Here is a 26,962-nt window from a genome sequence, read left to right on the forward strand (position 1 = left end):
AAAAATTTACCCATTTTGGGATAATAAGTGGATTTATTCATTTAAATGAGTAGATCCACTTATTCTCCCAAAATGGGTACATTTTTCAGCAGAGGGAAAGAAATAGTAAAGAAAAAGTACTCATTAATGAGTAAACGTGTTTCTCCGTGTGCGAAAAAGAAACGAAATGATGATGATGATGACGAAATGATGATGGTTGCCGTGCAAATTTACCAACACAAAACGCCGAGCCGTCCACTCAATTGATGGTGGAGTCTCGATCAGCTGATCCAAGATGAATACACCACTTGGTGTTCCAATCTGCCAAATTCACGATTCAGCCATCTTGGATTTTAGTATGGGAGAGCCAGCCGGTTTGTTTATGTTTTGCACCGAAAATGAATTTTTCACCCCCGCCTTCTTCTCGTCCATAAATTGGGCAGACTGCAACACCTAACTGTGTATTCATCTTGAATACACCACTAGGTGTTCCAATCTGCCAAATGGGCCTTTTCACGAGACGTTTAAAAACAGCTGATTTCATTGTCAATTGACAGTTCTTCTATGAAAGTGACAGCTTCGGACTTGCAGGCCTGTTCAGCGGTTGTAAACAAGTGCAGTCTCGGCAGTGTCACATGAAAAGGCCTATTCACGATTCAGCCATCTTGGATTTTAGTATGGGAGAGCCAGCCGGTTTGTTTATGTTTTGCACCGAAAATGAATTTTTCACCCCCGCCTTCTTCTCGTCCATAAATTGAGCAGACTGCAACACCTAGCTGTGTATTCATCTTGAGCTGATCGAAACTGTCTCATAAAATGGCTTTATAGGCCTTTTCACGAGACGTTTAAAATCAGCTGATTTTATCGTCACATGACAGTTCTTCTATGAAAGTGACAGCTTCGGGGTTCAGCGGATGTAAACAAGTGCAGTTCCGGCAGTGTCACATGAAAAGGCCTATAGCTCGTCGCGGAAAACAGGATAGGGGTCGTACACATAGGTAAGAATTTTTTCTGGGTTTTTTACCCACCCCCCTTCCCACAATGTAAGATTTTTGTCATACAAATTATTTTTTATTTTATGGTGCGTAACTGTGCGTAAGAAAATGCCGAAACACCCCCCTCCTCCCATAAGTTCTTACGTAATATGTGTACGGCCCCATAGGTCCAACATATTTCGTAAATTATGGATGCCAAATTTTGTTTTTATACCAGGGGCTAACTTCGTCACTATTTGACAGATTTTTTTTTGTTTGAAAATTATGACAACAAAAATCGCGTATTTCGGCTGGCAGTTTTGGTTTTTGCGAAGAAGCTCTTGTGTGGTGTAATACTTTAAATTTTAAACATTTTCTGGATAAATTTGCAAAGTAGTACACAAACATGGCTATTTCTCAAACAGCTCTACGAAGCCAACTTGCCGCTCTTACAAATTTCTCCGGAATCCACAAGGAACAAGCAGACAAATATCGGAGTCTCTTGGACCAAATTTTACTTAACACTGGCAATGAATTGGTGGACACCCTCAAGCTATTTATTGAAGCAAGTAAGTCAGAACCATTGAATTTGAAAGTATATTTGACTGAATTTCAAATGGATATTTTCACTGCAGTTGTGAATGAACATGTCAGTTTGGTGATTTCCCGACAAATACTGTCCGATGTCAGTACCCACCTGGCAAAACTGTCGGACGACATATCAAAGGCGGTGTCACATTTTACGCTGGACAAAGTACAGCCTCGTGTGATTTCATTCGAGGAACAAGTGGCTTGCATTAGGCAACATCTGGCCGGGATTTACGAACGTAACCAGAACTGGAAAGAGGCTGCTAACGTACTAGGTGGCATCCCGCTGGAGACCGGTCAGAAGTAAGTATTATTGTTCGACCAGAGCTTGGTCTACATTGAACTGTTTCTCTTATTAGTGTCATTTTCTTCAAGTAAAGATTTCCTCCGAGAATACTATTTTGCATTTGAGTGACGAATAATCTCGTTCCATATACCTGCCTACACGTTCAATTTTATCTTATGTTCTCATGTTTATTCTTCCAAAACATTGACATCGATTATTTGCTCTATTGCATCACCATAAAATTCTCTTGCCACTGTTTAGACATTTAGATATGCTCTTGTATAATGTATCACAACTGCAAAGCAGATGTTCTGAGGTTTCACGTTCTATGTTACAGGCAGATATCATTTTGAACGTGATATCTACTCGGGCAGTGTCCAGTCACTAGACCAGCAAGGGTGCAAAGAGCTCTCTTATTGAGCTCCAAGAGCTTTTTGATTACCGAAGCATTGGGAATATTAAATCTCTTTGATTGAACACACTTTTTAACGATCAACGAGTTGGTCCTCAACCTTCTTGCTTTTCAAGATTTCAATTTTTGCCTTTCTCCTACAACAAAGTTGTACCAAAAGGCTATCATTTCACTCCAAAATCAAACTTTTTATAGAAGTCTCGGAGACCCATGACGTTATATAATACCAATCGACTCAGCTCGTCGAACTGAATAAATGTCTGTTTGTCTTAACCGATTTTCTCTTAACCGATTTTCTCGCAACAAGTTGCATTCGACAGGGGACAAAGCCTTGTTGATCACTATTGAATTTGATAACGGTCGACCATTGCGTTGAAAAGTTATTCAGAAAATGGAATCGAACTATATAAGCGCCATATAAGGTTGGTGTCTTGGATAAATGCGAGAGAGGCAGTATCACCACTCGGTGAATTAAGTTGAGTTTTTTTGATACAGTTTGATGTACCACAATGAAAGAATGCATTCCTAGAGAAGCTCCAATAAATGGATATACAATCGAAGAGTAACAATTGTTTGAGCAAGGACAATAATTGGTGTTAATAAGGATTCATCGTATTCAGTCCTCGCTGCAAATTGCAATCTCTGAATTATAACTAAATTATTTTACCCTGCAGATGGTTGAAAGACTCGAATTCCGTCCATTTGAAGCTAAAATGTATGCAGCGGAAGTAACTTTTCAACCAAATACTAAAAAACCTCCGTGCCCATCGTGCTGGGCTGAACTGATTGCTAGAAAAAACCAGATTAATCCACCTAGCGTTGGTGGTGCCTTTCTCACATTTAGTTAAAACACCAACCTTATATGGGGTTTATATGGTCCGATGTACAATTTTCTTCATAACTTTTAAACGCAATGACCGATCGTTATCAAATTCAATAGTGATCAACAAGACTTTGTCTCCTGCCGAATAAAACTTGTTGCGAGAAAATCGGCGAAGGATTACTATACAAAAAGTTGTCTAATCTTTTTCATAGCTTTTGTGCACACACATACACACGGACAGACAGACATGTGCTAACACCATGGGTCGCAGAGGCTTCTATCAAAAGTTCGTTTTCGGAGTGAAATGATAGCCTTTCGGTACAACTTAGTTGTAGGAGAAAGGCAAAAATTGAGTTGGGGGTTTGAATGCGTTCTAACTCTTCATGAACTGGTGCACAATGGTAGTAAGAGGAAAAAAATCTTTAGCTGGCAAAAGTTTTGTAGATAGAGCCGAGAGGCCCTCCTTAGCCGTGCGGTAAGACGCGCGGCTACAAAGCAAGACCATGCTGAGGGTGGCTAGGTTCGATTCCCGGTGCCGGTCTAGGCGATTTTCGGATTGGAAATTGTCTCGACTTCCCTGGGCATAAAAGTATCATCGTGTTAGCCTCATGATATACGAATGCAAAAAATGGTAACATGGCTTAGAAACCGATACTGCATACCGCATTGGTTCTCAATAGTAAAGGAGTAATTCGATATGCACTTGTACACTAAAGAAACGGGGAATGCTACAATAGTTCTAATAACTGGTCGCAGTAAAAAGTGAAATCTCTTGATTATTTATGCCACGCTCATCGTGTCATTGCATATTTTGAAATTCGGTTTCCACACCTTGCTTGCAGATTGTGTAGTTGTATGAATAAATCCTATAATTATGAGAGTTTTCAATATAACCGTGTTTATTTTAGGCCCTACTCATTGGATTACAAATTAGAAACGTATCTCAAAATTGCACGTCTCTACTTGGAAGATGAAGACCCGGTACAGGCGGAGGCCTTCATCAATCGTGCTTCTATTCTTCAAGCGGATACAAAGGATGAAAAGCTCCAAATTCTCTACAAAGTCTGCTACGCCCGTGTCTTGGACTATCGCCGAAAATTCATTGAAGCTGCCCAACGGTACAATGAATTGTCCTACCGTACGATCGTCGACGAAGGCGAACGTATGACCGCACTGAAGAAGGCCCTTATCTGCACGGTTTTGGCGTCAGCTGGCCAACAGAGATCCCGTATGTTGGCTACACTGTTCAAAGATGAACGCTGCCAACATCTTCCGGCTTACTCAATTTTGGAGAAAATGTACTTGGACCGCATCATCCGTCGGTCGGAGTTGCAAGACTTTGAAGCATTGCTACAAGCCCACCAGAAAGCCAGCACCCTGGACGGTTCCACTATATTGGATCGGGCTGTTTTCGAACATAATCTGCTATCCGCCAGTAAGTTGTATAACAACATCACGTTCGATGAGCTGGGTTCCTTGTTGGAAATTCCTCCGAACAAAGCCGAACGCATTGCCAGTCAAATGATAACCGAGGGTCGTATGAATGGGTACATTGATCAAATCGATGGAGTGGTTCATTTTGAGAGTAAGTTCCCCAAAATAAGGCTATATATTTATTTTAGGGTCAATGATAAAATTTTGCCTGTCTTTCAGCTCGTGAAATTCTACCACAGTGGGACAAGCAAATACAAAGCTTGTGTTATCAGGTGAATGGCTTAATTGAGAAAATCAGCGCAGCCGAACCCGAGTGGATCACGAAGATTATGGATGAAGAAATGTGCACTTAAGAAGTATCAGAGTTGAACAAATATATGGCTTTGAAGGTTTAAGAGTTATCTTCAAGGCTTTGACAAAATAATAATCTGGACAGTAAACTGTAGGAAATATATATACATCTTTCTGATTATATGGCATTTGGATTAAATTAAAAAATTTCTTTGCGTTGTTTGCAAAAAAAAACATTTTGAACAGGCTTTAGGAGGCAGGAGGTACAATGAAATCTCTTTTATTGTTTAGAACTCCAAAACAAGTCGTGGGTACAAAAAATCTAAAAATTATTTGTTACTTTTTGAGCTAGCTTTCATATTGATGCGATGCGTAGTTGATGAGAACGGATGATTTTATCCATACAAGGAAATTAAATTTACTTTAAATATTGTCGCATATCAAAAAGCTAATAACATTCTTAAGTTAATGAAAAGTATAAGTTTCGGAATGTATGTGACTAATGCGATGTATAAGTTTTTGCCTATCTCGTATACTAAGTATACGGTAAAGGCTATATGATCGCTCCAAAAACAAACTTTTTATAGAAGGCCCGGAGACCCATAGTGTTATATACCAATCGAATCAGTTCGACGAATTGAGGTGATGTCTGTGTGTGTGTGTGTGTGTGTGTGTGTGTGTGTGTGTGCAAAACTACTCAAAAATGTCACTCATTTTTCGGGCACTTATCCTCAACCGATTTGCTCGCAACAAGTTGCATTCGACGCAGAATCCTGTCCCATTGTTTCCTATTTGAAATTGGCCAGATCGGACTATGGGATCAAAAGTTATGGCCAAAATACAAATTCATACGAAAAAATCACGTAAAAAATGTCACTCTTTTTTCGGGCACTTATCCTCAACCGATTTGCTCGCAACAAGTTGCATTCGACGCAGAATCCTGTCCCATTGTTTCCTATTTGAAATAGGCCAGATCGGACTATGGGATCGAAAGTTATGGTCAAAATATAAATTCATACGAAAAAATCGCGTAAAAAATGTCACTCATTTTTCGGGCATTTATCCTTAACCGATTTGCTCACAACAAGACTCACATTCGACGTAGAATCCTGTCCCGTTGTTTCCTATTGAAAATTGGCCATATCGGACTATGGGATCGAAAATTATACCATTTTTACCCTTCTTACATCCTAAGAAGGGTATAAAGATCGCTTGAAAAACCGACTTTTTATCCGAGGCTCGGAGACCCAAGTCGTATATACCAATCAACTCAGCTCGACGAACTGAGCACATGTATGTATGTGTGTGTGTGCGTGTGTGCGTATGTGTGTGCGTTACAAAAATGTCACATCAAGATCTCAGCCGTCCGTGGACCGATTTGCACGATTTTAACACTAAACGAAAGCTATGACTTTGTCATTGTACAAGTTTAATTTTTTTTTTGCAATCGGACATTTGGTTCCAGAGATATGTGAGAAATACGAACATGAAGTGTATTTTCAGAAAACTAACAAAATAATGTCACATGAATATCTCAGCCGTCTGTAAACCAATTTGCATGATTTTATCTTTAAACGAAAGCTATGACTTTGCCATTGAACCAATTGTATTTTGTTTTTGCAATTAGACATTGGGTTCCGGAGATATCTCTGAAATACGAACATAAAGCATTAGACGTATCAACTTCACACATTGGTAAAATATGTCCCATCAAGATCTCAGTCGTCCTTGTGCGATTTTATCTTTAAACGAAAGCTATGTTTTTGTCATTGGACTCATTAATTTTTTTCTGCAATCGGAAATTCGGTTTCAGAGATATCTGTGAAATAAGAATAAGGACTGTATCGAAAATAAGTTATCCACATCATTTTATTCGAATAAAATCGGATGGATTTTAAAAATTTATTAAAATTTCTCTAGCAATTTGTGTTAATTCTGTTTGTTAAGTTTTATGAAAAAATATAATACTGAATAAATATTGCACTATTCCAACATTTATTCGAGCATTTATCATCTTGGCCACAAATCAGCATAAAATTGTCTAGTTTTATAACATGATTACTTTCTGGTCCAAATTCCGGTCACTTGATTTTGATTTTCTTCCTTTTCCGACAAGTTAGCAAACGTGTAGTATTCCCCAAGCTTGTTGACCATGAATTTGTACCTTTGGGGATGGATAGCGAAACGCTTGGTCAAATTATCCATCTCGATGGCCTTATTACTTGAGCCATGTGTCCAAAACTCGAATTTCAATATCACTTTCAATTTGCGATACATCGGAAACAACAAATTTTCAACAAACAAACAAATTCTGATTTGAAACTTAATATATGAATACATTGATTGCAGAGTAAAACAAACCAATACCTTCATGAGCTTCTGAGTAGTAACGCTTTGAAAGTGGATAACTTATTTTCGATACAGTCCTTATGAGACATATTTTCAGACTACTAATGAAGAATTGTCACACCAATATCTCTGCCGTCTATGACCCGATTTGAACTCTTTTGGGCTTAAACAGAAGCTGTAATATTGCCATTTAAGGCGGCAAATCAAATCTGCAGTCCTCTTGTATTTTTTAAAAATTGTTAAATTTCCAGAAATATCCCTTTTTTATTTTGAAATCGATAAAAGCATGATAATATCAGTTATTTTATATTCAATTGAAGGTCATATGCATAGAAATTGTAATATGCACTGGGCACACACAACCATTCAAAAGTGTAAGAAGGGTTGCGTTCACTGTAGGTGGATTAAGTCGGGTTTTTTATGGAAAAATCGCTAAAAAAAGTTCACTCATTTTTCAGGCACTTTTCCTCAACCGATTTGCTAGCATTGAATTGCATTCGACGCAGAATGTCTCATTGCTTCTTATTGAAAATTGGCCAGATCGGACTATGGGCTTAGAAGTTATGGTAAAATTACTATTTATTGTGAAAAAGAGTTCAAAAAAGTCTAGCTCACTTTTTTAGCGCTTAGACTTCATCTTCATCTTCCCCAAGCAACACAAGTTCAACAAATCTGGTTGCAGTAACCAGGTTAGGGACAAAAGGTCGAAAGACAAAATGTCGAAGGGACAAATGGTCAAAAAGGACAAAAGGTCGAAAGGACAAAACGTCGAATGGGACAAAAGGTCGAAAGGGACAAAACGTCGAATGGGACAAAAGGCCGAAAAGAATAAAAGATCAATAAGATCTAAAGGTCAAAAGTCACAAAAGGTCGAAATAGACAAGAAACTGAAACGGAGAGAATCAATTCCGCACCAGAGTTGCCTTACACAAATGGCAAAACTCTGCTTTTTATTTTTCACAATTTTTACAAATACATAAAACTCATTCAATATGTACAGATGGATGTTTGAGTTTTCTAAATATCGCTTCGTTCTCTCAAAATGGCGCACGCCGCACATCAAACACATCGGCGTGTATTAGGGTTCCCCAAACACACGTGACGAGACAATCGCGACGCGATTCTATTGCCTGGCGACTGCGATTCTGTTGGTATGGATGCGTAAATCGAGCATTGCCAGCATCTACCCAACGATATAATCGCCGCAACAAGCTGTCGCCGTCTTGGGGATGAAATCGCTTAGACTTTGAAGAGCCTTTACACACCGGTGTATTTTTAATGCGCGCACTTGCGTGGCTGCGGCGTGCACTATTTAGACAGATTGAAGTGACATTTAGAAAATCTAGATCTCCATTATTTGCACTCATTCAACGATTTTTATTCAATTGTTAAAAATAGTGAAAAATAAAAGGGCATTTTTTTTGCCAACTGTATAGGACAACTCTGTCTCGCGCAATACAAGTTTTATTCATTTCTTAAATTAACAATCTTTTTTATTTCTAACAGAACTATCTAGGTATTCATAATATTGGTTCATAGTAATTACTCCTTCTTTGAAAATTGCTCATTCTTCAACTTTGATTGATGAGATGAGTGTGGTATTTCTGCATGAAAATAAATGCATTTAACAAATTCCTTTAGAATACACTCAACTCGTTCTTTATCGACCTTTTGTCCCTTTAGACATTTTGTTCTTTTCGACCTTTTGTCCTTTCGACATTCTGTTCCTTTCGACGTTTTGTCCTTTCGACCTTTTGTCTATTGACCTTTTGTCTTTTCGACTTTTTGTCATAGATTCGCAGTAACCATATGGACTAAACCACGATGACGTCACGCGTCGATTTTCAGTAAGAAGAAAACCTCATCTGAGGGCAAAGTTTACAAAAAATGAACATCTTTGTGAACATCCGGTGAACTAAAAGCTCCGAATTCACTCAAATGTTCATCGGCCCGCAGCGGATGTCTTTTTTTCGAGCGAAAAGAAGAAGAATCGTGGAAAAAGAAGACGCTCGTGGTTAAGTCCATTGTGACTGAATCCGGTCATATATAAGTTACTGTGATTGATATGCAATATGTGTGCTTCTCAGGTCGCTCGCAACAGATTGCATTCGACGCAGAATCTTGTCCCATTGTTTCCTCTAGAAACTTGGCCGGATCGTACAATTGGGTCAAAAGTTATGGCGAAAATACTAATTTTAAAACTACAAAATAAAATGCCATTTTTAGCTCTTATGCTCATCCGATTTGTTTGCAACAAATTGCGTTTGGCGAAAATTTTTTTATGCATATACACAAATATGAAAGATAAGACCAATATATATTGGTGTTATTTTGTGGATTAATCTGGGTTTTTCTTATACATATCATTAAGCGCCTGCTTTGGCAAAAAAGTATTAGAAATCTTAATAATAAATAACATTAAATTTTTTACGTGTACATATACGATCTTTTTATAAATTACTCGAAGTTCGATTTTTTTTAATCAGTGGAAAATGGTCGTCAGTTGGGCTTATTCTACGAGTCGAGTGACGTGAGGTGAGTCGATTTTAGCAATTGTCACGTGAGGTGACCATGTTATTCAAATGGGGGTGTACGACTCTTCTCACGCCATTCGACCAATCTCACGTCACTGCACTCGTAGAATAAGCCCAAGTCTGTTCTGCCGAAAACATGTGCCAATTTTCATCCCATGTTATTAACGTGGAATGCCTTTTTTTTTTTTTTTTTTTTTTTTAACTAATTTTATTTGCTAATTATCTAATACATGCATTCATCTCTTAGACTAGGTGTTCCGTGTTTTCTTAACACTATCATCCTTATTTGCTATGTTACGCTTTTAGTTATTATTAATACATTTCAATTGCCTCTGGCAGTTAGAATTTTTTCCTCTGGTTGAATTGAACCATGTAGGAATTACAATGTTTTCAACTTAAACTAAACTTAACCTATTTTATACTAAGGGTACAAGGAGTTAATCGTTGCAATAGAAGACTGCAACGATTTTTGTCTAAAATTGGAAATTATTTTGTTGGACATTTGTTGCAATGTCTCAATATTAGAAATTCTATGAAGTTCATTGGTACTATACCACGGAGGCAACTTCAGAATCATTTTCAAAATTTTATTTTGAATCCTCTGGAGTGCCTTCTTTCTGGTATTGCAGCAACTAGCCCATATTGGCACAGCATACAACATGGCAGGTCTAAAATTTGTTTGTAAATCAAAAGTTTGTTCTTAAGACAAAGTTTTGATTTTCTGTTTATAAGTGGATATAGGCACTTAATATATTTGTTACATTTGGCTTGAAGGCCTTCAATGTGATTTTTAAAAGTTAATTTTTGATCTAGCAGAAGTCCTAAATATTTAGCTTCGCTAGACCAATTAATTGGAACCCAGGGGGGTGGACACTTGAATCTTTTGATTCGGTTTCATTTCCGATTTTTTCTAAATCTTCTCGAATCATTTTAAATCTTTCAAATCTTTCAATTGATCCCGCAATTAAATCCCGCCTACGTTTTTGTTTTAGTGTACATGCAGTACATCTGTCAAAGAACATCAACATGTCCGGAACATCTCCACCGCACCACCTCAACCAGAAAAACAAAGGAATTCTTTCAGGAGTCCTACTATAGGGATTCCTCTAGAAGTTCCAACGGGAATTCCACCAGAAGTTCTACCAGGGATTCCTCCAGACCAAGGATTTCTCCAGGAGTTCCACCAGGGATTCCTCCAGGAGATTCACCAAGGAATCCTCTAGAAGTTTCATCAGGTATTCCTCCAGGAGTCCTACTAGAGATTTTTCTAGAAGTTCCATCAAGGATTCATCCAGGAGCTCCACCAGGGATTTCTCCAGAATTTCCACCTTGGTTTCCTCCAGAAGTTCCACCAAGGATTTCTCCATAAGTTCTACCAGGGATTTCTCCAGTAGTTCCCCCAAGGATTCTCCCAAAAGTTCCACTAGGGATTTCTACAGAAGTTCCACCAGAGATTCCTCCAGGAGTTCCACCAAGGATTCTTCCAGGAGTTCCACCAAGGATTCTTCCTGGAGTTCCACCAGGGATTCAATCAGGAGTTTCACTAAGGAATCTCCAGAAGTTTCACCAGACCTCCTACTAGGGATTCTTCTAGAAGTTCCAACGGGAATTCCAACAGGTATTCCTTGAAAAGTTTCACCAAGGATATCTCCAGAAGTTACATCAAGGATTTATTTAGGAGTTATACCAGGGTTTCCCTCGAAGTTTCATTAAAGATTCCTCCAGGAGGTTCACTAAGGAATCCTCCAGAAGTTCCAGCAGGGATTCCTCCTAAAGTTCCATCAAGGAATCCTCCAGAAGTTGCACCAGACATTCTTCCAGGAGTTTCATCAGGGATTCCTCCAGGAGTTTACCCAAGGATTCCTCCAGGAGTTCTACTAGGGATTCCTCTATAGGAGTTTCATCAAGGATATCTTCAGAAGTTATATCAAGGATTTATTTAGGAGTTGTACCAGGAATTCCTCAAAAGTTCCAAAATGAATTCCTGCAGAAGTTCAACCACGGATTCCTCCAGGAGTTCAATTAAGGATTCCTCCAGAAATTCCACCAGGGATTCCTCGAGAAGTTCCACCAGGGATTCCTCCAGAAGTTCCACCAGAGATTCCCCCTAAAGTTCCATCAAGGAATCCTCCAGAAGTTGCACCAGACATTCTTCCAGGAATTTTTCCAGGAGTTTCACCAAGGATATCTTCAGAAGTTATATCAAGGATTTATTTAGGAGTTGTACCAGGAATTCCTCAAAAGTTCCAAAATGAATTTCTGCAGAAGTTCAACCACGGATTCCTCCAGGAGTTCCATTAAGGATTCCTCCAGAAGTTCTACCAGGGATTCCTCCTGAAGTTCCAGCAAAGACTCCTCCAGAAGTTCCACCAGGCATTCTTCCTGGAATACCTCCAGGAGATTCATCAGGGATTCCTCCAGGAGTTCTACCAAGGATTCCTCCAGGAGTTCCACCAAGGATTCCTTTTTACCAGGGATTCCTATAGGAAGTCTACCAAGGTTTCTTTTAGGAATTCCAGCAATGATTCCTCCAAAACTTCCTTCAGGGGTTCGTCCAGGAATTCCGCCAAGGACACCTGGACTCCGCCAAAGAGTTTCAACTGGAATTCCTTCAAGATTTCTACCGCAGATTCTTTCACTATTGTACCCAAGAACTTCTGTAGGAAATTCACTAAAAATTCTGCTAAAAGTTTTTCCAAGAATTTGTGGTTGAATTTCTGGAGGAGTTTCAGATGGATGATGTAGTTACTGTATGAAGTTGTGATTTAATCCCGAGCAAAGCTTGAGAGCAAAACGATAACTCGTTTTGATGTTTTGAAATCGCCGAATATGATTACTTAATTTGATATCTTTTTGATCGTTTTAACGGTTAAAATAACAAAATGTATAGCAGAAAAATCTTACTGTAACAACAAATCGAAAACTATTCCTGCTATCGATGAGAGCAAATCGAAAACTAAATTTGATATTGGTTCCGATAACAATGAAGTACAAAGTTTGGTGTCAGATCATACAATTTAGAAATCTACAGCAAAATGAGATCAAAATATGTAATCAATCATGATGATTCATATTTGAAATTAAATTATGATTTCAATTTGATATCGAAATCAAAATATGTCTTCTATAGGCTCTCATTATGTTTTCAGACTTTGCTCGGGATTCCTGGTGGATCAGTTTGATGGAAGCTTTGTACATTTTTTTTAAGGAAATCCTGGAAGAATGTGGAAGGATTTTCTTCCATAAATTTTTGGTGTTATTCCTGGAAGAACTCCTAAAGAAAAAAAAAACCTGAATAATCACTTTGACGTAGTGTGTTACGGTTTACGATATATGTATCGTATTTATTCCTCGCTACAAACAGCAGTCTCAGAAATAAAATATAATTATCGCGCATTTGTGCGCCCTCATGCAGCATGAAAAGATAAAAAAACGAAATTGTCCCCTTTGCAGGTTCCTTGGGGGCATTTCGGCTGTCACAAGAGTGGCCAAACTGACCAATGACCACTTTTATAACAACAGCGAAAATATTCATGAAAAATTTGTAAGAAAGAGTCGTCGCGCGACATGTTTCGGAGCAAAATCGAAATTGTCCCCTTTACAGGTTCCCTTGGGGTATTCCGGGTGTCACAAGAGTGACCAAACTGATCATAGACCACTTTTATAAGAACAGTGAGCCTATTCATGGAAAATTGTGAAGAAAGAGCCGTCACATGACATGTTTCGGAGCAAAATCGAAATTGTCCCTTTTACAGGTTCCCTGGGGGCATTCCGGGCGTCACAAGAGTGGCCAAACTGACCATAGGCCACTTTTATAACAACAGCGAGTATATTTATGGCAAATTGTGAAGAAAGAGCCGTCGCACGACATGTTTCGGAGCAAAATCGAAATTGTCCCCTTTACAGGTTCCCAGGGGACATTTGGAAGCTTCCTGGGGATGTCCGTATGGAAGACTAAAATTCGGAAAAATCGCTATGAGACTCGTTATTAGTGTGGCAATCCTGTACCACCCACATTTTCGACAAACTGAATTGAATTTATAAACCGTTATTTTTATACAACTTCAAAGCAAGGTACAAAGTGTTTCTATTCGCCCCGTTTAACGGTATTGACGCATATGACATGGTGGACCCTTAGCTGATCATGCCGAGATGTCGATGCCCGACTGGATGGTCATTTGCTACTGGGGACGAATGTCCCCGGTTACTCCGTCTTTCTCACCTTTGCGAACGTCAACGCCTGATATTCTAGCCAAAAACTCGTTCAGTCACAAACCGCCTAGACCAGAGGTTCCCAAACCCAGTTGCATTCAATTGACATGCCAAACATTGAACGTGTTCAACTTTCATTTAATTCGAGTGATTTTTAACAAAGGCGTTCGTTCGTTTCGTGTTGAAAGCAAGACACTTGCTCATTTCACTTGTACTTAGTAAAATGCACGTAGGGCCAGGGCACGTAAAGAGCAAGCCGTTTGAATTGAACTTCAAAACACTTGGATGAGGAAATAGAACACAAGTCAAACTAATTCAACCGGAACCGAGCCTTATCGAAAAAATATTCTTCCAAAGGTTTCAATCTGAGGTCGATAATTGTGCCTATTCTGCTTCTCGAATGATTCTAAGGCCGCGGTAGCCTATACAGTACATAACACTCGTCTACATTCAGCTCGGTCCATGGCTTTACGTCGCCAACCACGCAGTCTGTGGAGGGTCCGCAAATCGTTTTCCACCTCATCGATCCACTTTGCTCGCTTCGCACCTCGCCTTCTTGCGCCCGGATCATTATGGAGAAACTTTTTCACCGGTTTATTGTCCGACATTCTAGCTACGTGTTCGGCCCACCGCAGTCTGTTGATTTTTGTGGTTGGTTCTCCCAACAGCTGTTGCAACTCGTGGTTCATTCGCCTCCTCCATATACCGTCTTTCATCGGCACCCCGCCATAGATAGTACGCAAAACTTTACTCTCGAAAACTGCAAGTGCGCGTTGGTTTTCCACGAGGCTGATAGTGCGCATCGATAAAAAGCCCACGGAGTCGATTGTCTGAATCGCAATATGTTTTTGTTCGGGCCCAGCATGATGTTGCCCAATAGAGATATTCGATAGGCAATTTGTTCTCCATCTCCATCCAAGAACTAATCCACAACTTTTCCCTGTTCAAAATTGTGGGTGCTGTCAGGAATAATTTAGAAGTCCTTCGGCAGATTCAAATACAAACGGATCTCTCGGCTCTGATATCTGTTGAAAGAAAAACAACAAATTTACATCAGTATTCAGTATCGTTCGTTTCGGCAGTATGTCAAAGTTCAACATAGGTTTTTGTCTTTCTCGTATAATAGAGTTGTACCGAAAGGCTACAGGTAAGATCATTTTTTGATAGAAGGCCTATGGCTTAACACTATGGGTCGCCCATAGTGCTATATATCAACAGTCACAGTCACTTCACACAGCTCGATTAACTGATGTGATGTCTGTGTGTGCGTGAGTGTGTACTAGACCTGTGCGCCGATCAAATCATCGGCGGCGGCGTGACAGTCACTTTTGTCCCTAAAGTATGTCGCTGAGAATCCCTGAAGGATTCCGCTGAGAATCCCTAAAGGATTCCGCTGGGAATCCCTAATGGATTCCGCTGGGAATCCCTGAAAGATTCCGCTGTTAATCACTGAAGGATTCCGCTGGATTCCGTTGGGAATCCCTGAAGGATTCCGCTGGGAATCCCTGAAGGGTTCCGCTGGGAATCCTTGAAGGATTCCGCTGGGAATCACTGAAGGGTTCCGCTGGGAATCCCTGAAGGGTTCCGCTGGGAATCCCTGAAGGATTCCGCTGGGAATCCCTGAAGGATTCCGCTGGGAATTCCTGAAGGATTCCGCTGGGAATCCCTGAAGGATTCCGCTGGGAATCTCTGAAGGATTCCGCTAGGAATCCATGAAGGATTCCGCTGGGAATCCCTGAAGGATTCCGCTGGGAATCCCTGAAGGATTCCGCTGGGAATCCCTGAAGGATTCCACGGAAATCCTTGAAAGATTCCACTGGGAATCCATTGGGTATCCCTGGGGGAATCCCTGGAGATTCATAGTGGAACTCTCCAGTGACTTCCAGTGGAATCCTCCAGGGATTTCCAGTGGAATCCTCCAGGGATTTCCAGTGGAATCCTCCAGGGATTTCCAGTGGAATCCTCAAGGGTTCACAGTGAATCCTCCAGGGATTCCCAGTAGAATCCTTCAGTGTTTCCCAATGGAATCCTTCAGGGATTGGAATCTAGTGGAATCCCCCAGGGATTCCCAATGGATTCCCAGTGGAATCTTTCAAGGATTTCCGTGGAATCCTTCAGGGATTCCCAGCGGAATCCTTCAGGGATTCCCAGCGGAATCCTTCAGGGATTCCCAGCGGAATCCTTCAGGGATTCCCAGCGGAATCCTTCAGGGATTCCCAGCGGAATCCTTCAGGGATTCCCAGCGGAATCCTTCAGGGATTCCCAGCGGAATCCTTCAGGGATTCCCAGCGGAATCCTTCAGGGATTCCCAGCGGAATCCTTCAGGGATTCCCAGCGGAATCCTGCAGGGATTCCCAGCGGAATCCTGCAGGGATTCCCAGCGGAATCCTGCAGGGATTCCCAGCGGAATCCTTCAAGGATTCCCAGCGTAATCCTTCAGTGATTCAATTGGGAATCCCTGAAGGATTACGCTGGGAATCCCTGAAGGATTCCGCTGGGAATCCCTGCAGGATTTCGCTGGGAATCCCTGAAGGATTCCGCTGGGAATCCCTGAAGGAATCCGCTGGGAATCCCTGAAGGATTCCACGGAAATCCTTGAAAGATTCCACTGGGAATCCATTGGGAACCCCGGGGGGATTCCACTAGATTCCAATCCCTGAAGGATTCCATTGGGAAACACTGAAGGATTCTACTGGGAATCCCTGGAGGATTCACTGTGAACCCTGGAGGATTCCACTGGAAATCCCTGGAGGATTCCACTGGAAGTCACTGGGGATTTCCACTATGAATCCCTGGAGAAATGCACAGGGTATCCCCAAAGGTTTCCAATGCGAATCCCCAAAGGATTCTACTGTGAATCCCCGAGGGGTTCCATTGGTAATCCCTGGAGGATTCCATTAGGAATCCTTGGAAGATTTCATTGGGGATCCCTGGGGGATTTCATTGGGAATCCCTGGAGGGTTCCGTTGGTAATGCCTGGAAGGTTCCATTTGAAATTTCTGGAGGATTCCGTTGGGAATCTCATTGCAAATCACTGAAGGATTTCATCTCTGGGGGATCACGTAGGGAATCCACTGAGGATCCGTTGGGAATCCCTGGAGGATTATCTTGGAAATTTCGGGAGGATCACATTGGGAATCCCTGAAGAATCCTATTGAGAATCTTTGGAGGCTCCCATTGAGAATACCTGGAAAAGAATCCTTGAGAATGGAGAATACCGTTGAGTATTCCTGGAGGATTCTGTTGGGAATCCTGGAAGGATTGCATTGGGAATCTCTGGAGGATTTCATAGGGAATTCCTTGAGGATTCCGTTGGTAATCGCTGAAGGATACCGTTGGGAATCTCTGGAGGTTTCCAATGAGAATTTCTGGAGGATTCCGTTGGGAATTCCTGGAAGATTCCGTTGTTAATCCCTGGAAGATTCCGTTGGGTAAACCTGGAGAATTCCCTTGGGAATCCCTGGAAGATTTCATCATTGCTAATCACTGAAGGATTTCATCTCTGGGGGATCACATAGGGAATCCATTGGGAATCCCTGGAGGATTATTTTGAAAATTTCCGGGGAATCACATTGGAAATTTTTGGAAGATCTTATTGAGAATACCTGGACGATTCCATTCTATTGTTCTAATTGTTCATTCTTAAATTCCATTGAGAATCCTTGGAAAATACCGTTTGGTATTCCAGGATTCCATTGGAAATTTCTGCAGGATCCCATTGGGAATCTTTGGAGCATCCCTGTAGGGTTTATTTGAGAACCTTTCGAGGGCTACATTGGGAATCCCTGGATAATAACAGAATCGCTAGAGAGTTCCATTGGGCATCTCTGGAGGATTTCGCTAGGAATCTCTAAAGGATCTCATTGGGAATCCCTTGAGGGACACATTGGAAATCCCTTAAAGATCCTTGGGAAGACCTGGAGGATTCCGTTGAAAATCCTTTTAGGACTCCGTTGGAAATCGAGGATTTCATTGGAAATCAAGGGAGGATTTCATTGGAAATCCAATGAAGAATCCAATTGAAGAGATTCCATGGAGAATCTCATTGAGAATCCTTGGAGTAATCCGTTGGGAATCTCTGGAGGATTCAGTTAAAAAACGCTGGATTCCGTTGGGAATCGCTTAGGGATTATGTTGGGAATCGCCAAAGGAATCTTTAGAGGATTCCGTTGGGAATCGCAGAAGGATTACGTTGGGAATCGCCGAAGGATAACGTTAGGAATCTCTGGCGGATTCCGTTGGGTATTCCTGGAAGATTCCGTTGGGATTTCCTGAAGGATTTCGTTGGGAATCCCATTACAAATCCCTGAAGGATTCCATCGCTGGGAGATGACATTGGCAATCCCTAAAGAATCCTATTAGGAATCTCTGAAGGATCCCGTTGGAAATACCTGGAAAATTCCACTGGTAATTTCTGGATGATTCTATTAGAAATCGATGTAGGATATCACTGAAAATTGAGGGAGGATTTTATTGGGAATCCAATGAAGATCCCATTTAAATTCCATGGAGAATCCCATTCAGAATTCTTGAAGAATTCCTTTGGGTATCCCTGGAGGATTCCGTTGGAAATCCCTGGAGGATTCTGTTGGAAATCCTTGGAGGATTTCGTTCGAAATTCCAGGAGGATTTCGTTGGGAATCCCTGCAGGATTCCGTTTAAAATATCTAAAGGATTCCATTGGGAATCTCTGGACCATTCCATAGGGAATCCCTGGAGGATTTCGTTGAAAATCCTTGGTGGATTTTCTCCGTTGGAAATCGATGGAGGATTTCATTGGAAGTCCAATGGAGACTCCCATTGAAATTCCATGGAGAATCTCATTGAGAATCCTTGGATGATTTCGTTAGGAATCCCGGGAGGATTCTGTTAAGAATACCTGAAGGAATCCGTTGGGAATTCCTGGAAGATTCTATTGGGAATCCTTGGAGGATTCCGTTGGGAATCGCTTGACGATGACGTTGGGAAAAAATTGTAGGATTTCGTTGGGAATTGCTGAAGGATTGCGTTGGGAATCGCCGAAGGATTACGTTAGGAATCTCCGGAGGATTACGTTGAGAATCGCTGGAGGATTCCGTTAGTCTTCTTGAAGGTTTCCGTTGGGAGTCCCTGGAGGATTCCGTTGGGAATCCCTGGATGTTTCCGTTGGGAATCTCTGAAGGATACTCTTGGGAATTTTTGGAGAATCCCGTTGGGAATCTCTGGTGGATTTCGTTGAGAATCCTTGGAAGATTTCGTTGGTAATCGCCGGAGGATTCCTTTGGGAATCCCTGGATTGCGTTGGGAATCCCTGGAAGATTCCGTTGGCACTCCCTGGAGGATTGCGTTGGGAATCCCTGGAGGATTCCATTGGGAATCCCTGGAGGATTCAGTTGGGAATCGCTTAAGGATAACGTTGGGAATCGCCAAAGGGTTATGTTGGGAACCTTCATAGGATTTCGTTGAAAATCGCTGAAGGATTCTGTTGGGAGTCCCTGGACGATTCCGTTGGAAATCTCTGGAGGATTTCGTTGGAAATCTCTGGAGGATTTCGTTGGAAATCTCTGGAGGATTTCGTTGGAAATCCTTGGAGGATTTCGTTGGGATTCCCTGGCGGATTCCGTTAGAAATCTCTGGAGGATTCCGTTGAGAATCCCTGGAGGATTCCGTTGGGAATCCCTGAAGGATCCCGTTGGGAATCCTTGGAGGATCCCGTTGGGAATCCCTGGAGGAGTCCGTTGGGAATCCTTGGAGGATCCTGTTGGGAGTCCCCGGAGAATCCCGCTGGGAATCCTCTAAGGATTCCTAACGGAATCCTTTAGAGATTTCCAACGGAATCCTCTAGTGATTCCTCTAGAAATCCGTTGGGAATCCCTAGAGAATTCCGGTGGGACACCCTGGGGGATTCTGTTGGGAATCCCTGGAGTATTCCGTTGGTAATCTAAGGAGAATTCCGATGGGATCTCTGAATCCTCTCTGGAGGATTGCGTTGGGAACCCTCGGTGGATTACGTTGTTGGGAATCTTTGGAGGATTGTGATGGGAACCCCTGGAGAATTCTGTTGGGAATCTCTGGAGGTTTCCGATGGGAATCTTTGGAGGTTTCCGTTGGGAATCTTTGAAGGTTTCCGTTGGAAATATGGGGAGGATTCCGTTGGGAATCCCTGGAGGATTATCTTGGAAATTTCTGGAGGATCCCATTGAAAATTTCTTGAGGATCCCTGTAGGGTTTAATTGGGAATCTTTTCGGGATCACATTGGTAATCCTTGAGAATTCTATTGATCAACTCTGGAGGATTCCTTTGGGAATCTCTGGAGGATCATATTGAGAATCTGTGAAAGATCCTTTGAGAATAACTGGAGGATTTCATTGGGAATGCATGGAGAATCGCTTTGGGAATCCTTGTAGGATTTACTGGGAATCTCTGAAGGATCATATTGGGAATCCATGGAGGATCCGTTAGGAGTCCCTGGTGTATTATCTAGGGAATCTTTTGAGGACTTATGATATTCAATAGTTTTGGAAGTACTTGAAGAACACATCCCAGTGTGTGATGTAATGTCGAGAAGAAAATCACAAGATTCCATAGGAAATCCCTTTCTATAATAACTTTATATGATCAGATCGAAATCCTCCAGCGATTTCAAATTGAAGTTTCCATCGATTCCAAAAAGAATAATGCAGGCATTCCGTTCTGGTTGTTTACGGATTCTATTCGTAATCTTCATGGATCTGAATCGGAAATATATGTATAGAAGGATTCTATTGGATACCTAATCTGGGAGAGAATATCAAAAGGATAACAGTCGGATTCCAGGAAGGATTCTAATCGGCATCCCAGAAAAGTTCAGTCGGATTACCTTAAGGCACACAAGTCAGAAACAGTGAAGAATTCCAGCCAGAATCGCTTAGAAATTCCATTCGGAATTGGTTTCCAATTTGATTCTATTTAAATCCATAAAGAATTTCAGTCGGAATCACAAAAAATTCCACTTCAAATTCTTGGAAAATTCTATTCGGCATCCTTGGAGGATTCTATTAGGCATAACTAAAGGAATATATTTGAAATCCTAAGGGCTTCTCTGGGAATTCCTGAAAGATTCCATTGGAAATCCCTAGAGGGCGCAATTTTTGATCTATGAAAGTTTCTTTCGGTATACCTGAAGTATTGCATTTAGAATCTTTGGAGGATTCCAACCGGAATCGCTACATGATTCCATTCGGAATTTCTTAAGAACTCAATCCGGAAACCTTGAGAACTCTCAGGAGGATGGTGGATTTCATTGGTAATCTTTGAAAGATTCCACTGGGAATCTCTGAAGCATGCCATTTGTGAATCTCTACAAAATTCGTGAAGAATTTTATTATGTAGGTATTCTTGAAAATATTCCATTCGGACCCACGGAGCGCTTCAATTCAAAACTCCGAGTCTCCGATCACACCCAGCAAAATAATTCTTAGATACTAAAATGGGCGATACGTGGCATATAGGAACGGATACATTCATAAATAATGGAATATGGGCCGCCCGGGAAACGGATCGAGTTTCCGGATGGGTCGCAACATATTACAGAAAACCCAAATTCGATTCGACCGGTGTGCCGTCAGGGTGACCGGATTGAGCGACATCGATTGATGAAAACTTTTTCACTGTCGACGGCCACCTGCAGACTAGCTAGGCTCAGCTGAATATTTATGTTCCACAGCCAAATCGTGCGGCTTGGGGGGTTTTACACTATATTTGGGATTCTTTCCTCAGGACGGTAACCGCCGTCAAAGTGGATGTCACCATTGTCGAAGATCGTTCAAACCGTTTCTAAAAAATAAAAATCGTTAAGTAAAAACTTATTTCTCGATTTTCTTACCTTACCACAATGAGACAATCCATCTGGTTCAGCTCTCGAGAAACAGCTATTGGTCCAACTCTCCGGATCTGCGAGAACATCTCCAGTGGGCGCAGCAAATAGCGAATGCCCTTCGCATTCTTCCGGGAACTTCCGGCTCCGGGACTGAAGGTTTTGATCACGTCGGCCGGTATCACCAAAATCTATAGGCAGCGCAGAACTAAAGTTGTTCTGTTTTGTTTATTTTTTCAACAATCTCGCCACACTGAACAAAATTATCGGCAAGGCGAGAAAATATTCAAAAAAAGATTCAGCCCGCCGAATCTTTTTGAATCTTTTCGATTTTTTTTTAATCTTTGTGATGATTTAAAAAATGATTCGAGTGTCTTCCCCCCTGTTGGAACCCCATTCATAGTGACAATATGTCTGCTAGAAGGTTTCAAATAAGAAGCTCTCGGCTTATGTGGGAAAATTATAAGCTGAGTTTTGGAAGCATTCGGGGAAATTTTCCATTTTTGCAAGTAAGTGGAGAAAACATCCAAACTTTTTTGCAATCTACTACAAATGACACGAAGGCTTCGCCCTTTGGCTGAAAGGCCCGTGTCATCTGCAAACAAAGATTTTTGACACCCTGGTGGTAAATCAGGTAAGTCAGAAGTAAAAATGTTATACAATATGGGCCCCAGTATGCTGCCTTGGGGGACACCAGCCCTTACAGGTAATCTATCAGATTTAGTATTCTGATAGTTTACCTGCAGCGAGCGATCTGATAAATAATTTTGGATCAGTTTAATGATGTACAGAGGAAAATTAAAATTCATCAATTTTACAATCAAACCTTCATGCCAAACACTGTCAAATGCTTTCTCTATATCAAGAAGAGCAACTCCAGTCGAATATCCTTCAGATTTGTTGAGCCGAATTAAGTTCGTAACTCTTAATAACTGATGAGTGGTTGAATGCCCGTGGCGAAAACCAAATTGCTCATCAGCAAAAATAGAATTGTCATTAATATGAACCATCATTCTGTTTAAAATAATCTTTTCAAACAGTTTGCTTATTGAAGAAAGCAAACTGATTGGGCGATAACTAGAAGCCTCAGCTGGATTTTTGTCCGGCTTCAAAATTGGAACAACTTTGGCGTTTTTCCATTTATCTGGAAAGTATGCCAATTGAAAACATTTGTTAAATAAATTAACCAAAAAGGATAAAGAGCTCTCAGGAAGTTTTTTGATAAGTATGTAGAAAATACCATCATCACCCGGGGTTTTCATATTTTTAAATTTTCTAGTAATAGATCTCACTTCATCCAAATTGGTTCCCAACGAAGGGTCAAAAACATTCTCTTGATTGAGAATGTCTTCGAAGCTCCGTGTAACCTGCTCCTCAATTGGACTAGTGAGACCTAGACTAAAATTATGGGCACTCTCGAACTGGTGAGCAAGTTTTTGAGCCTTTTCGCCATTTGTTAATAAAATTTTATTTCCCTCTTTAAGCGCTGGAATTGGCTTTTGAGGTTTTTAAAGAATTTTTGTTAATTTCCAAAAGGGCTTCGAACTGGGATCCAACTTCGAGACATTATTCTCAAAGTTGGTATTTCTCAGAATAGCGAAACGTCTTTTAATTTCATTTTGCAAATCTCGCCAAATAACTTTCAACGCGGGATCGCGAGTTCTTTGGTATTGCCTTCTTCTCACATTTTTAAGACGGATCAGTAGCTGAAGATCGTCGTCAATAATAATGGAGTTGAATTTAACTTCACATTTCGGAATTGCAATGCCTCTGGCTTCGACAATTAAATTTGTCAAAGATACGAGAGCATTATCAATATCACTTTTGGTATCGAGAGGAATATCAACATCAAAGTTCCTATCGATATACGTTTTATATAAATCCCAATCAGCTCTATGATAATTAAAAGTAGAGCTGATTGGATTATAAATGGCTTCTTGTGAAATTTCAAACGTCACAGGAAGGTGATCAGAGTCAAAGTCAGCATGAGTTACCAATTGGCCACACAGCTGACTTGAATCCGTTAAAACTAAATCAATTGTAGAAGGATTTCGACTGGAAGAAAAACAAGTTGGTCCATTGGGATATTGAATAGTATAATATCCCGCAGAACAATCTTCAAATAAAATTTTACCATTGGAATTGCTTTGAGCATTATTCCATGAACGGTGTTTGGCATTGAAGTCACCAATTACGAAGAATTTTGATTTGTTGCGAGTCAGAATTTGAAGATCAGCTTTCAACAAATTCTTTTGCTGCCCATTGCATTGAAAAGGCAAGTAGGCTGCAATGAAGGAAAATTGTCCAAAATTTGTTTCAACAGAAACTCCCAAGGTTTCAAAACTTTGGTTTCAAACGAAGAAAATAATTTATGTTTGATACGTCTATTAATGACGATGGCAACCCACCACAGGCGCTGTCAAGACGATCATTTCTGTAGATAAAATAGTTTGGATCTCTTTTAATGGAGAGTCCTGGTTTTAAATACGTTTCAGTTATAATAGCAATATGCACATTATGAACTGAAAGGAAGTTGAATAATTCATCTTCCTTACCCTTTAAGGCAGCCTCACACCTCGGGAATTTGGTCCGCGGATTTTTTCCCCATGCATTTTTGCATATGCGATGTTTTCGGGATTTGGGCACGGAAAATCAAAATCCCGGCCCCATTTAAAATGCACGGGGATCAAAATCCGGCGGAAAATTTTCCCGAGGTGTAAAGTAGCCTTTAGAGAGCGGGCATTCCAATTTAGAACTTTCACACAATTATTTGGATCCATTGAAACGGAGTCCGATAACAATTTTTTGTGTGTACTTTATACCAACCTGAACAGCTTCAGGAATGGTATTTGCTTTGAACATTGCATCAATCATGTGATGCAATTGTTCAGTTAAAAAATCAAAATCGGAAGCAGTCATGCTACCTGAATTGGCAACATGACCGTTATTTTCCGTTGGGACATGGGTATAAACTTCATTTTGAGAAGAGAAATTTTGTCTACCAGCAGCGATGTTTGCATACGTAGGTACATTCGAAAAATTGGAATTTACTGAAGTGCTTGCTACCCGTTGACGAGCGGAAAAATTTGTTTGTGAATTGTGGTGGGTATGAATTGCTCGACCGGTAACCGGTTTCGAAATTTGAGCGTTTGAAAAATTTCTACCCTTCGAATCTGGGATCCGATTGGAATTTCCGTCATCAATTTTGCACGGGAATTCAAAACTTTTTTTGCGTGAAGGGCATTCCCAGAAATTGGATTTATGATTGCCCCACAGTTTGCGCACTTAAATTTATTGGAATCTTCTCTCACAGGACATGCGTCCTTGGCGTGAGAGGTTCCACCACAAATCATGCATTTAGCATCCATGTGACAATGTTTGGTTCCATGACCCCACTTTTGGCACTTACGGCACTGGGTAGGGTTTTGGAAATTTCCCCCAGGCCTGCGGAAATGTTCCCATGTAACACGGACATGGGACATAATACAGGCCTTTTCCAAACTTTTCATATTATTCAGTTCACTTTTGTTAAAATGAACTAAATAAAATTCTTGAGAAATGCCCTCTGGGAAGTACCAGAGTGGGATTTCTTTTTCATCTTAATTACTTGGACTGGTGAAAATCCAAGTAATTGAGAAATTTCAATTTTAATCTCATCCAGTGATTTATCATCACTGGGGAGACCTTTCAAGACGACTTTGAACAATCGCTCAGTTTTGTCGTCGTATGTGAAGAATTTATGGCGCTTCTCAGTTAAATACTGAAGAAGACGTTTGCGATCGTCAAAGGATCCCGGCAAAACGCGACAGTCACCCTTCCTAGCAATCTGAAATGAAACCTTGATCCCCTGAAGGTTACTCAAAATCTCATTCCGGAAGCCAGAAAACTCGGCAACAGATACCACAATTGGCGGAATCCTTTGCCTTTTCGCATGAATCGAATCACCTGGGCTAGAGGTAGATTCGATTTGCTCAATTTCATCATTAATCAAATCGAACTGATTGCTCAGTTCGATTGGAGAAGAATTATTTCCGATATTAGAGTTAGAAGGAATATCTGAATTCTCCAGCTTCCTTCTATTTTTCCGCGCTTGGGCAGGACGGTCTTGAAACCTTGTTTCTTTGAAGGAAGTGGAGAATTCAGAGACTCCCCCTTCCTCTTGTTTTTGTTAATACTCATTGCTGAGCGTGGAGACGTGACCTTCTAAGAGGTTTTTTCCCAGAACGGTGTCCCTGCAGGATTACCACCGCTTGTCGGAATTTTACTTCCGCAAACGGGTCCAACGTAAAACGAAGGCACGGGTCCTTGCAGAGATCGTAACGGGATCAGTGGGTACAAATAGCGCTAAGAAGCACCGTTGAAATTAAAATAGCTTCGGGTAGTATTAAAAACTTCCTTCCGCAAAGAGAGAAAGAACCGCACAGCACGAAAGCACGATGCGGTCTGAACGTGGAATGCCTGGAATCCTCCAAACCTCCATGAGTCGAAGGAACCATCGACTAATGGAAATATTGAGATGTGGAATATAAAATACCTGGAAAGCTGTTCGTACAAGGACAAGGGGCTGTCCATAAACCACGTGGAGCGAAATTTCACATTTTCAAACCCTCTTCCTCCAGATTTTCGTATACTTTTCCGACCCTCCCCCCTTTGAAGTTTACATAGACTTTTCCGAACCCAGAGGATCATGGCGGCAAGGAATAAAATAGGAATAGGAATAGGAATAAAAGAAGTCGACCGAAATCTAACCTGGCAACAGGTTAAAGCGATAGCTGGACATCGCTCAGGATGGAGATCTTTCTAGTCGGCCCTTTGCACCACCGGAGGTGTACACAGGACCCATAAGTAAAGTAATTCGCAAATACAAAGGTAATGCCTCAACTCATTCTTATGGCAAAATATCATTGCTATCTGTCAGACTGTACGTGGAAACATGGCCGCCAATCAACCCTTATTGTTCCTTCACAGTAAAATCCCATAAGAAACTGTCAGACTGTGCGTGCAGAATTTACCTTCATATTCGCGAATAAAACAAAAATTAATTTAAAACATGGATGTTCTGGTCATGGATGCTGAAACCAGAGCTTGAAGTAAATTAGTAAAATTTTCGGCAGATTAGATTTCTCCTAGAGGTGCGCGCCGTCGCCGACATTTTTGTATTGGCACGCCACTGTTACAAATCTGTCATACTACTAAAGAAGTCCGTAGAATTTTCAATGCAAATTTCGAAGAATTCAAGTGGAGA

General features: G+C 41.0%; 1 protein-coding gene across 1 annotated transcript; it reads left to right on the top strand.

Annotated features, from left to right (window-relative positions):
* Positions 1-1,227: 1,227 nt before the first annotated feature.
* On the top strand, positions 1,228-4,968 carry LOC134212240 (COP9 signalosome complex subunit 4). The gene is made up of 4 exons (XM_062689905.1): positions 1,228-1,522; positions 1,589-1,844; positions 3,971-4,647; positions 4,716-4,968. Exons 1-4 carry the CDS (start codon positions 1,360-1,362, stop codon positions 4,847-4,849), a joined length of 1,230 nt encoding a protein of 409 aa, XP_062545889.1. The 5' UTR covers positions 1,228-1,359; the 3' UTR covers positions 4,850-4,968.
* Positions 4,969-26,962: the final 21,994 nt, after the last annotated feature.

This window comes from Armigeres subalbatus, chromosome 2, assembly GCF_024139115.2.
Source record: "Armigeres subalbatus isolate Guangzhou_Male chromosome 2, GZ_Asu_2, whole genome shotgun sequence".
Lineage (NCBI taxonomy): Eukaryota > Metazoa > Arthropoda > Insecta > Diptera > Culicidae > Armigeres > Armigeres subalbatus.